At 37.7% G+C, this 15411-nt stretch overlaps 1 protein-coding gene across 3 annotated transcripts in view; it reads left to right on the top strand.

Moving 5' to 3' along the window:
* The window catches only part of CDK7 (cyclin dependent kinase 7), a 29926-nt gene extending 14893 nt beyond the window's left edge, over positions 1 to 15033 (top strand). For all 3 annotated transcript variants that reach the window (XM_059062567.2, XM_059062568.2, XM_067031077.1), the window contains 5 exons: positions 1579 to 1678; positions 7855 to 7941; positions 12080 to 12229; positions 14288 to 14435; positions 14847 to 15033. In XM_059062567.2, the coding sequence (XP_058918550.1) occupies positions 1579 to 1678; positions 7855 to 7941; positions 12080 to 12229; positions 14288 to 14435; positions 14847 to 14875 (514 nt within the window). In that variant the 3' untranslated portion in view covers positions 14876 to 15033. The remainder of the gene's footprint in view (positions 1 to 1578; positions 1679 to 7854; positions 7942 to 12079; positions 12230 to 14287; positions 14436 to 14846) is intronic.
* The last annotated feature ends 378 nt before the right edge of the window (positions 15034 to 15411 follow it).

Raw genomic sequence — 15411 nt, forward strand, 5'->3', positions numbered from 1 at the left:
TCATTCAGGAACACTGGGGACTCAGGAAAACAGGGACGCACATACATGAGTATTGTGTGCCACTGCTTTTCATCTACCCGTTTCTCATACTTTCTCTTCTTGCAAATCAGATGTTACCTAATAGGTCAAATTAATGTGAAGACTGAGAATTAACAATTTAGATAACCTAGACAAGAGCAGTTTTGGTGGAGTGGTGGGATGAAAGCCTGACTGAGACGGGTTTAAGAGGATGAGAGAAGAGGAAATGGAGACAGTAAGAACAGACAACCAGAGAATGAGGGGTAACTGTTAGGGGAAGTAGGGTCCAAAGAAGTTTTTGTTTTTTGTTTCTTTGTATTTTAGTTTATTTTTTAAGGCTAGAAAAAATAATGGTTGTTTGACATTGATATTAAAAATCTAGGGCTTCCCTGGTGGCGCAGTGGTTGAGAGTCCGCCTGCCGATGCAGGAGACACGGGTTCGTGCCCTGGTCCGGGAAGATCCCACATGCCGCGGAGCGGCTGGGCCCGTGAGCCATGGCCGCTGAGCCTGCGCGTCCGGAGCCTGCGCTCCGCAACGGGAGAGGCCACAACAGTGAGAGGCCCGCATACCGCAAAAAAAAAAAATAAATAAATAAAAATCTAGGGGCTTCCCTGGTGGCGTGGTGGTTGAGAGTCCGCCTGCCGATGCAGTGGACGTGGGTTCGTGCCCCGGTCTGGGAAGATCCCGCGTGCCGTGGAGTGGCTGGGCCCGTGAGCCATGGCCGCTGAGCCTGTGCTCCGCGATGGGAGAGGCCACAACAGTGAGAGGCCCGCGTACCGCAAAAAAAAAAAAAAAAATCTAGTAAGAACAAAAAGTTGATGTAGAAGAAAGAGGAGAGAATTGCAGGAGCAATATCCTTGAAAATAGGCAGGAGAGTGGGGTGTCAGTGCCCAAGTTGAGGGATTAACTTTAAAAACAATCAAGGATAGTTTATCTGTAGTTATGGATGGGAAGGTGGATTGTGAGAATACAAATGACTGAAGGTGAGTCTGTAGAAATTTTTTTTCATTACTTGCATTATTTCTGTGAAGTAGGAAATAAGGTCATCAGCTGAGAGGAAGGATGGTGTTGAGGGTTCCTGGAGAAAGAAGGTGTTACTCATCTCAAAGTGGGAGAGTGGAAGCTGCCGCATAGCACAGGGAGATCACGATCTCTGTGCTTTGTGACCACCTAGAGGGGTGGGATAGGGAGGGTGGAAGGGAGGGTGACGCAAGAGGGAAGAGATACGGGAACATATGTATATGTATAACTGATTCACTTTGTTGTAAAGGAGAAACTAACACACTATTGTAAAACAGTTATACTCAAAGATGTTAAAAATAAATAAATAAAATAAATAAATAAAAATTAAAAAAAAAAAGTGGGAGAGTGAATGGACTAAGGGTGTATGTAATTTCCTGACAGCAATATGGAACTTGTTGGTTTTATAGCCAATTTTTCTTGAGTTAATATATCCATAAAAGTGTATTTCATCAGTAGATGATGTTTTGCTGAGGAGTTTTCTCTAAGAAATACTTTAATTCCATCCTAAGATGACAGTATTTCTTTTTGTTCTTCAGATGGTATCGGGCCCCTGAGCTACTATTTGGAGCTAGAATGTATGGTGTAGGTGTGGACATGTGGGCTGTTGGCTGTATATTAGCAGAGTTGCTTCTAAGGGTAAGTCTGGAATTGATGTACACACTTCAGTATTGTTATAGGAATTTGTTTTTATAATTTGTGTAATAATTATCTTCCCAGACATAATTCCCAGAGAGGAGTACCATCCTTAAAACAAAAAGCCAACAAACAGGTTAATAAAAAAAAAAACCTCTGCCAAGTACAGCCTTTTTATTAATGCTAATGCGAGATGAGATCTCCCACTTAGGACAATAAAGGTTTTATTATAGATCATTCTGTGTTCTGAAATGTAACTGTATTAAAACTCATTGGGTTGTAATATGGTACTATCTCTACAGTAACTAAAAGTGTTAGGATAAACTTCTGTACTTCTAGTACTTTTTTGTTTGGGCTGTTTAAAAGTACACTTTAAGAGATACGTAATACCAACCACTGCAGATGCAACTCTGCATAACTTTATTGTGTGAGAGGAGCATTTTAGCTCTGTTCAAGCAGAGCAGACATGATGGTCCTATAGCATTTCTCAAAGTGAGACCATCTTACAATGAAACATCCTCTCCCTTCCCTCACTGTAGAGAAAGATGCCAACTTGGTAAGTTTTCTTTAGCTATGAAGTTTAGTTTAGCCCTTCTCAGTGATGAAGGCAGAGTAATATTGGGAAATCACACCGAGGCTGAGTTTGTGGGTTTTTTTTTTTTTGTGGTACACGGGCCTCTCACTGTTGTGGCCTCTCCCATTGCGGAGCACAGGCTCTGGACGCGCAGGCTCAGCGACCGCGGCTCACGGGCCCAGCCCCTCTGTGGCATGTGGGATGTTCCCGGACTGGGGCACGAACCCGTGTCCCCTGCATCGCCAGGCGGATTCTCAACCACTGCACCACCAGGGAAGCCCGAGGCTGAGTTTTTTCCTTCTTACATTCCAGATTCCAGCCTCTACTCCCCCTCTCCTCAAGCCATGTGTATTTAAAGAAATGTGAGCCCAAAATACAAAAATATAGCTATTTATTTCCTTGAACACAGAAAGTAGCTTCTGTACGCCAGAGAGAAGATACCTTCTTAAATGTCATTTTTAGTTTAGTGTAAGTTTTATGCATCATTTTGAGATGCTCACCCTTCTGAATGCTTATAGAAGAAACCCTCACATTTAGGCTTGAAGATGATGTAAGTAATCCCTGTGCTGGTAATGGGTCCTCTGAATCACCTGGTGTGACAACTCTGCTACTCACAGAAACAGAGTTTACCGGAAGGTACGTTTGAGAATCTGTTAACGCTCAAAAGCCCAGTTCATTCATGACCAAGACAGAAACAGAATTCCATAGCCTCTAGTGTTATGACTGATTATTCCATTTAGAAAGTAAGGAGAGAGAGATAGCAGTTGAGAATAGATGGGTTAGAAATTGTGGACCTGATTGAAGTCATAGTTGGAGTCTTGCTAACCATTGGCATTGTTGTTGGAATTATTATTAAGGTTATGAAGGAGTTGACAGGCAGCCCTATTTGGTGAAGAATTGTACCATTTTGCCATATTTTTTTCCAGCACAATTAAAGAAAAATGTTTCCTATTTTAAACTATCTCAGCACAATTAAAGAAAAATGTTTCCTATTTTAAACTGTACTCATTTGAAAATATCCATGGAAATGCTATCCACACAGTTCTAAATCTGTGGTGAGATTCTGCAGTCAAAATAGATAATAGTTGAAAGCCAGGGTAATTCAGAAGATTTGCTAATATAAGCGTTTAACTTCTTTAAAGTGTTTTTTTTCTATATAAATTTTATCAAAGGTTTAATAACTAGAAAACAGGAGCAATAATAAGTAAGCCTATATCCAACCAAAGTAGTCTATATAGTTTAAAACATTTTAGAAGCAAATTGGTCTGCATTCTGACCTCTGTAAAGGAATTGAGAAATATTTATACTAGTGGAGTATCATGTCACTAAATAACACAAATCTACTTTTTAATTTGTGATCTGTTTATGTTCTTTTTTCTTAATCATGTTATGAGACATAGTGATTAATAGAAAATCTAAACTTGGGTATTACCTACTGAGCAAATGCCACTGTCTGGTGTAGATAGTTTCAAAGATAACCATTTTAGTTTGTAAATAAGAAGTAGTTTGGGGGAGACATTTTATGCTTTATAGGAAGGTCATTGGGCATCCTACTGGCCTGCATTAGAGCATTCCCTAGAGATGATGTGGTGATACAAAGATTTGATCAACCAGCAGCTGCCTGCCATACTCTTACTTCATCCAAATGGTGAGGATCCAGAGCTGATGGCTTGGCCTGTGGTTGATCTTCAGCCCTCTGACATTCTAGTACTTGAGTTTGGCCGTATCAGCTCAGAACAGAGCTTCTGTCAGTTTTTGCATAGGCTTATAGATGCACATGAGTGTTAGAGGCTATAGGATAACAGATGTTCAAGAATGTTATTGTTCATGCCTATTGCATAAAAAAACTTGCTGATTTTCTGATATTTGGTTTGTGATCCCTGCCTCTCTGTAAAGACATGAGAAATAAAAAATAAATTTCTACAATGTCATTGTTCTTAAAAAGATGAATCTCAACACAATTTTAAAAGAGAAGTCATGAGTGGAGTCCTACTGAAAAGAACCAGAGAGAAGTCCCTCTTGGGTTCCTGTGCTGTTGAACTCAGTACTTCTCTTCCTTTTAGGATTAATTGGACTCTTTTTCCTAAAACTGAAAAGTTTTCATTCATATGCTTAGTTACAATTGTATTGGTTAAATTCTGGTGTCCTCTAAGAAGCTGTTATAGAACAGGATAAAAGAACAATAAAGGGCTTCCTTGGTGGCGCAGTGGTTGAGAATCCACCTGCCAATGTAGGGGACACGGGTTTGAGCCCTGGTCCGGGAAGATCCTACGTGCTGCAGAGCAGCTAAACCGGTGCACCACAACTACTGAGACTGCACTCTAGAGCCCACAAGCCACAACTGAGCCCACGCGCCTAGAGCCCGTGCTCCACAACAAGAGATGCTGCCGCAATGAGAGGCCCGCGCACCGCAAGGAAGAGTAACCCCTGCTCACCGCAACTAGAGAAAGCCTGTGCGCAGAAACGAAGACCCAGTGCAGTCAAAAATAAATAAACAAATAAATAAATAAATATAAAAATACTGACTAGGACTTGGGAGGCCAAATCAAAAAAAAAAATATTATTTATTTATTTATTTTATTTATTTTTGGCTGTGTTAGGTCTTAGTTGCGGCATGCAAGATCTTCGTTGAGGCGTGTGGGATCTCTCGTGGCACACAGGCTTCTCTCCAGTTGTGGCATGAGGGTTTTCTCTTCTCTAGTTGTGGCGCATAGGCTCCAGGGCGTGTGGGCTCTGTAGTTGTGGCCCATGGGTTCCAGAGTGCATGGACTCTGTAGTTTGCTGCATGCGGGCTCTACTTGAGGCATGCAAGCTCAGTAGTTGCGGCACGTGGGCTTAGTTTCCCTGCAGCATGTGGGATCTTAGTTCCCTGACCAGGCATCGAACCAGCATCCCCTGCATTGTAAGGCAGATTCTTTACCACTGGACCACCAGGGAAGTCCCAGACAGTGGATTTTTTTAGTCAACGTTGCATTGATGCTTAATAACAGTGAAGACATTTTAAAATAAAGTGATAATTATATCTTAAGGATTTTTAAGATGGCAAGGCAAAAATCTCCCCCCCTCAGAAATTATCTCTAAAAAGAAACAAACATAAATGTTTGAAATTAGGAGGTGCCTATAACACTATGCCAGAGGATATGAAGCCAGAAATGAAGAAGGCTAAAAGTCTTCAGAAACGGATACCACCTGAAGGCAGATTTTGTTTGGCACACAGAATCCTGGAGTTGCTTAGCAATGAGAGGCACCAATGATCATTAATGGCAATAATGAGGCGCAGGACTAAAAAGAGAAGGGTTGGTTGAAAAACCTGTATATTGAGCACTTAATACCAAGGTCCCCGACACAACCAGGTTACTTTCCTTTCCCCAGCTATACTTCCCCCTGACTTATTCCTCCACCAGGGAAAGGTTTATTCTCCAAAGAAACTGAAGCAGGAATCTCTAGACATGGGCATCCTTAAACACAGTGAAGGATGGGGGTGAGATGCTAGGGTGAAAACACACAGATTACATGAAAGTCTGCACACTAAACAGTAAAACCTCCAACTTATTTTCCCTGTTCAGCTCCCAGAACCCTGGCAGCCAGTGTAAAACTCATTTTAACTCAGGTAAAAGATTAGAGGATCCTTCACTGGAAGAACTGAACGGTCCTGGAGAATAGACCCATACGTAACTGGCATTAAGCTACCTGTCCAATCTTTCTAGATATAGGCCATGAGTTAACAAGCTCTTTTCATAGATAGAATGCTTTGAATCCGCTTTTTTAGTACCTTACCTTTAAATATGAATGGTTAGCCAGTGATCACCAGATAGTTATCAAGGATTTTCAGGTATTTAATGACTGCTTCCAACCTGTAAGGATCACCAGATAATTGGCAAGGATCATCAGATATTTGATGAAAGCGTCCAACATGAATGACAGACTGAAACAAGCTAAAAAAAGAAACTTGGAAAAAATAGAAACTGTCAGGTAGCAGAAGAAAATTCATCCTTGCCTCCCCACCCACACCAAGTCTTCAGAGAACTGAGAGAATATACTGCATACATAAAACAAGAACATGATGCTCTTTTACTAAAGGAACACTCAAAGAATAAAGTATACTTGAAATTTTTCAAATAGGATAACTAAAAGCAAACAAAAATAGTAGAAAAGTAAGCTAAAGAACTCTTTCATTAAATAGAACCAAAAGATAAAAGAGATGGACTATAGTGAGAGGACACCCAGGCCTGAGATCTAGACCTCTTGAAGAGGGCACAGTGTGGCTCACTGGTTGGCAGAGAAGCTGTTATAGATCTGTGCTGAACTTGCTGGAAATCTGTCCTCTTGGATGCTGAGGAAAGCTGTTCAGGGTATTTCAGGTGCTGAGGAAAGCATTTCTCTAGAGGCACTGCTACAAAACCATCTGTAGGGCATTCTAGAGGTAAGCTGCTGGCCTCTCTGCACTGTTGGAGCTGAACACTGGAGAAACTGGCCACACTGCAGGAACCTGGTACCGATTCTAGAAGCTGAGAGTGGTTCAGGAGCCTGCCAGGCAAGCCGACTGGAACCAGGAAGCAAAACTTTTCTTCCTGTGATGTCTCTCCAGCATTCTCTACTGACAAAGCTTCACTTGGCAAAGGAAAAATATTTAAAGGGCCCAGATCCATTTTTATGGAGAGTCAAAAAGGGTGAATTTGGAATATATTGATAACTTGCAGAGGTGTTTTTGTTATGTTTTGTTGCTGGTAGAGATCCACAGTAATAAAAGTGTTGGAGACTTGGTACTTAATTTCATGTCTTCCCAGTGATTCTATAAACTTTTTCATTGCCTTTATCAGTGCCAAAGGCCTCTTACTCACGGAGTAGAGAAAACTCCTTTTTTTTTTCTTTCCTGTATACTTACATGTCTGAGAATGAATTGGAAAATAATGTCTTTGTGTAGCAAAGATTTTGATAATTTCTTATCAGCTTACTGACGTTTAACTTATAATTATTTATCCTCTTAAAGTTGGCCAGTATACCTCTTCAAAGAAAGAATTTGCCAAGAGATTATTTAAATAATATTGGAATAGAGATGTGTTCTTTTGCCTCCCAGCCTTTGCACCTGCCCTTTTGCTAGGATAGTTTTCTTCTTCCATCTTAGACTTTTCTTCCGGCAACTCTCATCTTTATCTGTCAACTTTCATGGCCACTTCCTGTAGGAAGCCTTCCCTCACCTGTCCAGAGTGGGTTAGGTGCTGTTCCCGTATGGGCTAAGATCCTATCTTGTGCTCTCACTGAACACATCATCTTGTAAATGCCACTTTACTGGTATCATCGTTGTTCACCGTGTCCAGCCCAGGGGAGTGCAGGGACTGTCTTGTTCCCTTGTTTAAATACCTAGGGCTTAGCACAGTGCCTCTTACATGGTAAGTGTTTATTAAAGATGAGAGGCGTGAATAAAATGGACAGTGTGATACTCTTTACTTGGATAGCAATGGCAGGATCTAATGCCGTATCCAGTATGCCTCAGACTAAATTTTTGTTATAGTTTAGTGTTTCTTATTAAATTAAATTTATAGTATTATTTGTGTAACAGCTATCAAAAACCATCTTGAAGTGGCTGCCTCTCACTTTCTTTCAGGTTCCTTTTTTGCCAGGAGATTCAGACCTTGATCAACTAACAAGAATATTTGAAACTTTGGGCACACCAACTGAAGAACAGTGGCCTGTAAGCCTTCATACATGTTCTCTGAAATTTAGTTAGAATTCTGTATAGTGTATAACGTGAATATTACTTAAAGAAATGTACTAATTGTCTTAATTTATTAGTAATATATACTCATTGCAAAAGTTATACAAAGTAAAAGTTAAAATTATGATATACCATCCAGCCTTCTATATACTTATAGCCCTCCCGATGCCAGTAATTCCCATTCCAGGGTTAATCACTCTTATTTTGTTGTAAAGCCTTGCTGTGAGGATTCACACACAAACACATACGCACATATAGACATATAGAGTTGCTTTTTCTTTTGTTCTGTAACAAAATAGGGATCACACCATACAAATTTTTTTTGCAACCAACTTGATCTTTACTTAATATTATTGACTTTTTTCTTTTTAAGCCAGATAATATTTAATTTTATGGATGTTCCATGTTAGTTTATCAATATCTTGATGGATTTGTGTGTATTTATTGGATTTTCACTAACACAATCAAGATTTTTTAGTATTATAATTTTGTTGTTGTTGGCCACGCTGCATGGCTTGCAGGATCTCAACTCCCCAACCAGGGATTGAACCTGGGCCACAGCAGTGAAAGCCCAGAATCCTAACCACTAGGCCACCAGGGAACTCCCCTGTTATTTATTTTTAAACCATTACATGTCTATAAAAAAGAAATACTAAATCTGTGATAAAATTTAAAACTATAAATTGCTAAATTTTATATATTACAGTTCAGTGAAATTCTCACTTGTTCATTCTTTTTTCTTTCTTATGTATGTATGTATGGATGGATGGCTGCATTGGGTCTTCATTGCTGTGCACAGGCTTTCTCTAGTTGTGGCGAGCGGGGGCTACTCTTCATTGCGGTACACGGGCTTCTCATTGCGGTGGCTTCTCTTGTTGTGGAACACGGGCTCTAGGCATGTGGGCTCAATAGTTGTGGCTTGCAGGCTTAGTTGCTCTGCGGTGTGTGAGATCTTCCTGGACCAGGGATTGAACCTGCGTCCCCTGCATTGGCAGGCGGATTCTTAACCACTGCGCCACCAGGGAAGTCCCCATTTGTTCATTCTTAAATTATAATTGAAGACCTTTTTATTTTCCTTTCTATTATAGCCTCATCTTCTGGGGAAAAAATAAATACTAGAAAAGAGAAATTTTGATCAGTCTCTTTATCTTCTGGTTAAAACTGTAATGAAATTATCTGAAACTGAAATTAAGGAGTTTCTTTTGTGCTGTTACTTCCTCAACTTTCTAATTGAAAGTTGGCTGTATGTTCTAATTGTGAAACATGCTCTTATAGCTTTCATTTATTGAACACTTACTGTATGCCATTAATGGTAGGGTTTCATAAATTATATTTAATTCTCCCAACAATCCTATTAAGGGTAGGTACTGTTATTCCCATTTTACAGATGAGACAACTGAGGTTTAGTGAGGTTAAGTAACTTGCCTGAAGCTACCCAGTGTCAGAGCTAGGACTGCAGTCTGGGTCTTAGTGACTCCAGAGCCATGTTCATAATATTTATTCTGTACTATTTGACATGATTTTCTAAATAGTAGTTGCTTACTTATGTTTTCTATGGATTTTTAAAAATTCTTATTTTGATTTACATGCAGAAGGAAATAATACAGAGATATCCCTTGCACCCTTTACCCAGCTTCCCACAGTGGTAATAACATCTTGCAAAGTTAGGATAAAAATCACAACCAGCATGCTGACATTGATACAGTTAATATACAGGACATCACCACAAAGAGCCCTTTTACAGTCATACCCACTTTCATTCCACTCCTACTCCTTCCTTAACCTCTGGCAATCACTAATATGTTCTCCATTTTTATAACTTTGTCATTTCAAGAATGTTATAAATGGAGTCATATAATATGTAAGCTTTAGGGATTGATTTTTTTTTTCACATTCAACATAATTCTCTGGCAATTTATCTAGATTGTTGTGTGTATCAATAACTCGTTCCTTTTTATTGATGGGTGGTATAAATGTACCACAGTTTGTCTTAACTGTTCACTCGTTGAAGGACATCTGCATTGTTTACAGTTTAGGGCTATTACAAATAAAACTATTATAAACATGCATGTACAAGGGAATTCCCTGGTGATCCAGTGGTTAGAACTCTGCACTCTCACTGCCAAGGGCCCAGGTTCCATCCCTGGTTGGGGAACTAACATCCCACAAGCTGCACGGCCAAAAAAAAAAAACATTCACATACAGGCTTTTGTGTAAGCATAAGCATTTATTTCTGTGGGACAGATGATCAGGAGTGCAGTTGCTGAGTCATGGGTTGCATATTTAGCTTAAGAAACTGCAAACTGCTTTCCAAAGGGGCTGTACCATTTTATATTCTCACCAGCAATATATGAGTAATCCATTTTTTCTGCATCCTCTCTAGCATTTGGTGGTGTCAATTTTTTACTTTAAGCATTCTGAGGGATTTTCTCTTCCCTAATAACTAATGAATGGTGTTGAATATCTTTTCATGTACTTATCTGTCATCTGTATAGCTTTAATGAAATGTCTCTTCATGTCTTTTCCTTGTTTTTTAATTGGATTGTTTGTACTTTGGCTGAGTATTGAGCACTTTAGATATTTGAGATACTCGTCTTCATGTGTATGTGGTTTGCAAATTTTCTCTTACACTGTAGTTTGTCTTTTCATCCTCTTCACAGTCTTTCCAGAGTAAAACTTTTAAATTTTGATCAAGTCTGTTTTTATCAGTTTTTCTTTTTATGAATAATGATTTTTTTTTGATGTTGGGGGTAGGAGTTTATTAATTTATTTATTTATTTTTGCTGTGTTGGGTCTTCGTTTCTGTGCGAGGGCTTTCTCTAGTTGTGGCAAGCGGGGGCCACTCTTCATCGCGGTGCGCGGGCCTCTCACTATCGCGGCCTCTCTTGTTGCGGAGCACAGGCTCCAAACGTGCAGGCTCAGTAGTTGTGGCTCACGGGCCTAGTTGCTCCGCGGCATGTGGGATCCTCCCAGACCAGGGCTCAAACCCGTGTCCCCTGCATTAGCAGGCAGATTCTCAACCATTGCGCCACCAGAGAAGCCCATGAATAATGCTTTTGATGTGAAGTCAAAGAACTCTTGTCCTAACAAAAAGATATTTCTGATGATTTTCTTTTTTCTCTAAGTTTCATAGTTTTACATTTAATATTTAAGTCTGTGATCCTTTTTGAGTTAATTTTTTTTTTTTTTTTTTTTTTTTTTTTTTTTTTTTTGCGGTACGTGGGCCTCTCACTGCTGTGGCCTCTCCCGTTGCGGAGCACAGGCTCTGTACGCACAGGCTCAGCGGCCATGGCTCACGGGCCTAAGTCGCTCCGTGGCATGTGGGATCTTCCCAGACCGGGGCGCGAACCGGTGTCCTATGCATCTGCAGGTGGACTCTCAACCACTGCGCCACCAGGGAAGCTCCCTGAGTTAATTTTTATATGAGGTGTGAGACTGAAAATGTCTTTGGAGGGGATGGTGCTGTTTATGATACCTTTCCCTCTGCCGATACCACAGTCTTAATTAAGTAGCTATATATTAAGTCTTGATATCAGGTAGACTGATTCCTCCCACTTCGTTCTTTTTCAAAGTTGTTTTTAGCTATTTTAGTTCTTTTTCCTTTCCATATAAATTTTAGAATAACCTGTCTATAATTATTTTGCCAGAATTTTGATAAGAATTGCATTAAACCTATATACCAATTTGAGGAGAATAGACATCCTTATGGTGTTGAATCTTCCAATACACGAACATGATAGGTCTCACCATTTATTTAGAGCTTTGATTTATTTCATCAGTGTTGTATAGCTTTCAGTATATGAGTCCTACACATGTTTTGTTAGATTTTTCACCAGAGCATTCCATCATTCTTTTTGAGTGATTCTAAATGGCATTGTTTTTCATTTCTATGTCCACATGTTATTTGCTAGTATGGAGAACTACTATTGATTTTTTTATGTTTACCTTCCTGTAACCTTGTCTGCTCACTAGTTGTAGGAGTTTTTTAATAGATTTCTTGAGGTTTTCTACATAGACCATCATATCATCTGTATGACAGTTCTATTTATTCATTTGAGAGCTACATGCCTTTCAATCCTTTACTTAAGTTTGAATTATAAAAATATTTTTACAGGACATGTGTAGTCTTCCAGATTTCGTGACATTTAAGAGTTTCCCTGGAATCCCGTTACAGCATATCTTCATTGCAGCAGGAGATGACTTGCTAGATCTTATACAAGGCTTATTCTTATTTAATCCGTGTACTCGAATTACAGCCACACAGGTATTTTAGCATATCTTTTGAATTTCTTAAGATTTTCTAACATTCTTTAAATACTGAAAAGATGTGTTTCTGTTTTGTTTTAAGGAATAACAAATTTTATTTTTTTCTCTAAGCTACAAGCACTATTCAGACTGGTATTAAATTATATGATGCACACAAGTACAGGAGAGTTTATTCTTGCTTAAAAACATAAATACATTTCTATTTCATAATTAATTTGCTTTCAAATAGTTCACTAGAGAGAAAAAAAAGGTTTTTGTATTTGTTAAGGCACTGGTATATTTCAATTAAACTCTTAGGTATTAACTAAAATTTTGTGCTAAAATCAGTGCCAAAAGTGTTTTGATTTTTCCCCATAAAATACAGTTCAAATATGCATTCTGGTCATTGTCACAGTCAGAAAGTGATAATAGGGAGAAAATGGTATAGTCTGATACAACTGTATTCTTACAAGAGATTGAAAGGTATTCTAAACAGAAAAACACTGAAACTGAGTTATTTAATGGAAATAAAAATCAAACTCAAGAAAAATGTGGAAGACCAAGAATACCTGCTCTTATAAAAGAAGAGAGAAATGTTATCCAATACAAAAATATAAGACCTATAGTTTTGAAAAGGTTTTTTTTCTTTGTTTTAAAAACAAGCACACAAAACTGGGGCAGGGACAGACAATGCAAAAACGCAACACAGTACAATGATTTGCCTTCATAAAGGAAGAGACCAATTGAAATGTCACAAATCTTCATATCTCACAAAACATATTATTAATGTACAATATATGAAGGATACAAAGTGGATTTTTTTCACTTAAGTTTATTACAGACTACCAAATCATTGTTTAATGCATTTACTTGTACAAGCCTTTTCTTTGTAGCAGTACATGCCACATTAATACATATATACTAGATATTTTACCATTGGAATTACTCTTCTAATTTCAAACAAGTAACTCATTTTTCCCTTTTCACTCATGCATATATGCATATTATCTCCATCATAAGAAACTTGAGACCAAGTCAGATTATCTAGAAAGTTATTTTCATTAATAGTAAAACTCAAAATATATAGAAAAATACTAGTTGTGATGACTTATTTGGGTTGTATTTTGATAGAACGAATTTTTTTAATGGGTTTTGGCTTGTAGATTTCTAAAAGTTGGAATGAGATACTCTTCTTAGATCTCTGTGTAGCTCAAAATTAGTTTAATTTACTTATGGAACTGCTATGATTTGGAAGTAATATTTTATAAATGCAACTCTTCTGAAGTAAGAAATCTCTAATTATTACTGCATATAATATTATGTTGACAAGTAGGGGGGAGGTATGCTTGACAAATTTATATGACTTCTTTTTGTTCATAAGAGAATTATCCAAAAGGAAATACCTTAAATTATTGTGGCTATTGAACAGTGATGCAGATAAAGTATGAACTTGACAACTTTGTCATCTAGAATAAAACTGTTTTTATTGGAATTTTGGAACTAAGTAAAAATATCATATTATAGAACATTGGACTGGTAGTAAATAGAAGTAACCTTGGGCAAGTCCTTCCAAGTAAAATTTCTATTAATTTGTAGTGGATTGTTGGATTTTAATCCATTGTTTCCAACCTATCACATCTTTTTAAAAGCTTTATTTTTAAGAATTTATGTGATTTGGAATTTGAATACATATAGATGTGACAAATAAACTTGGAAGTTCTTTTTAAGCAAGTCTCTCTCTGTGTTTTGAACTACAGAGCCTATAATGTGTAGAGATGAATTTTACATCTTACTATGGATATTTTGTACTTAGTATAGGCTGTTTAATTGTGGAAAAATTTGAAGGTAGTGTCTTTTTCTTATAGTAATGGAATTATCAATCAATCTTAGGCTGCTAGATGTTTATTTGTAGTAACCTGCATGTCAAAATACTTGAAATTAAATTTGCTTGGGGAGGGGGTGTATTCACATAGTATTTTTAATGCTCCTTACAGTTTTGGAGGTTAACTTTTCTTAAACACAGTTCAGATATTCACTTAAAACCTTACTTTCTCTCTGGTATCTTTTCTTCTGAAAGGCATTGAAAACTAAGTATTTCAGTAATCGGCCAGGGCCAACACCTGGATGTCAGCTGCCAAGACCAAACTGTCCAGTGGACGCTTTAAAGGAGCAGTCCAATCCAGCCATGGCAACAAAACGGAAGAGAACAGAGGCCTTGGAACAAGGTAAAACTCTCATTTCCACAAGAAATGAAATGAATTCAGAAAACTCCAGATAGCTAATATATAGCTAGTGACTGAAGGGCAGCTAAGAAATGTAGACTGAGCTGTTTATTTGTATAAATTTAAATTGGATAAAGTTGAGTGTGGTGTTTTAGCTATGTTTACTTCCATTGAGAATACTTACATCATGCTTTTTTAAAAGGACATGGGCACTTTTGAGTATGCCTCAGAGTTGCAAGTACTATCCATGTGCACCCTACTCTTTTCATAAATTCCTACTGGTACACTGTATGCTTAATGTTTAACTAGTGCTATTGGAAAATCAAAGGGAGTAAAAATAGAGGTAGTTGGAATGCAGTGACTGGTTAAAATTGCTATAAGATTAAATGTGAACAACCTCATTTTTCCCTCTAGGAGGATTACCCAAGAAGCTAATTTTTTAGTTACAGAGAACACTGGACAATATTCTACTACTGAAGGAGATAGTGAAAAAGGCAAAATAGTAAACATTAATTAAATGCTTTAAAAGAAATTTGTAAATATTCTATACATGTAAAATATGTAAAACTGGGTTATTTTATTAAATGTATTTTAAAACAAACTTAATTCTGATTTTTCTGATTAGAGTGCAACAGTAATTCTCTGAAATGTAGAGTTGAAAATGCATTAAGGAATTCTTAATTAAAAAAACTATCAGTTTTTTTAATGATCTGGCCCATATAGCATTACAGATTTGTAGTAAAGGGGGTATTATTTAAAAATAGAAAGATAGTAGTAATATACCAAATACCTGCTACCCTGACTTAACATATGTTAATATACTAAATAGGAAAAATATATATATAACATTACAGATAAAATTGAGCTCCCTTTAATCCTTTAATACATCATTCCATTTTATTTTATTTTATTTTTTTTTAAGGACTCACCTGATAAATGATGTCGCTTACTAAGGGCTTAATTATACATCTTAAAAATC

The sequence above is a fragment of the Kogia breviceps genome, chromosome 4 (assembly GCF_026419965.1).
Source record: "Kogia breviceps isolate mKogBre1 chromosome 4, mKogBre1 haplotype 1, whole genome shotgun sequence".
Classification (NCBI taxonomy): domain Eukaryota; kingdom Metazoa; phylum Chordata; class Mammalia; order Artiodactyla; family Physeteridae; genus Kogia; species Kogia breviceps.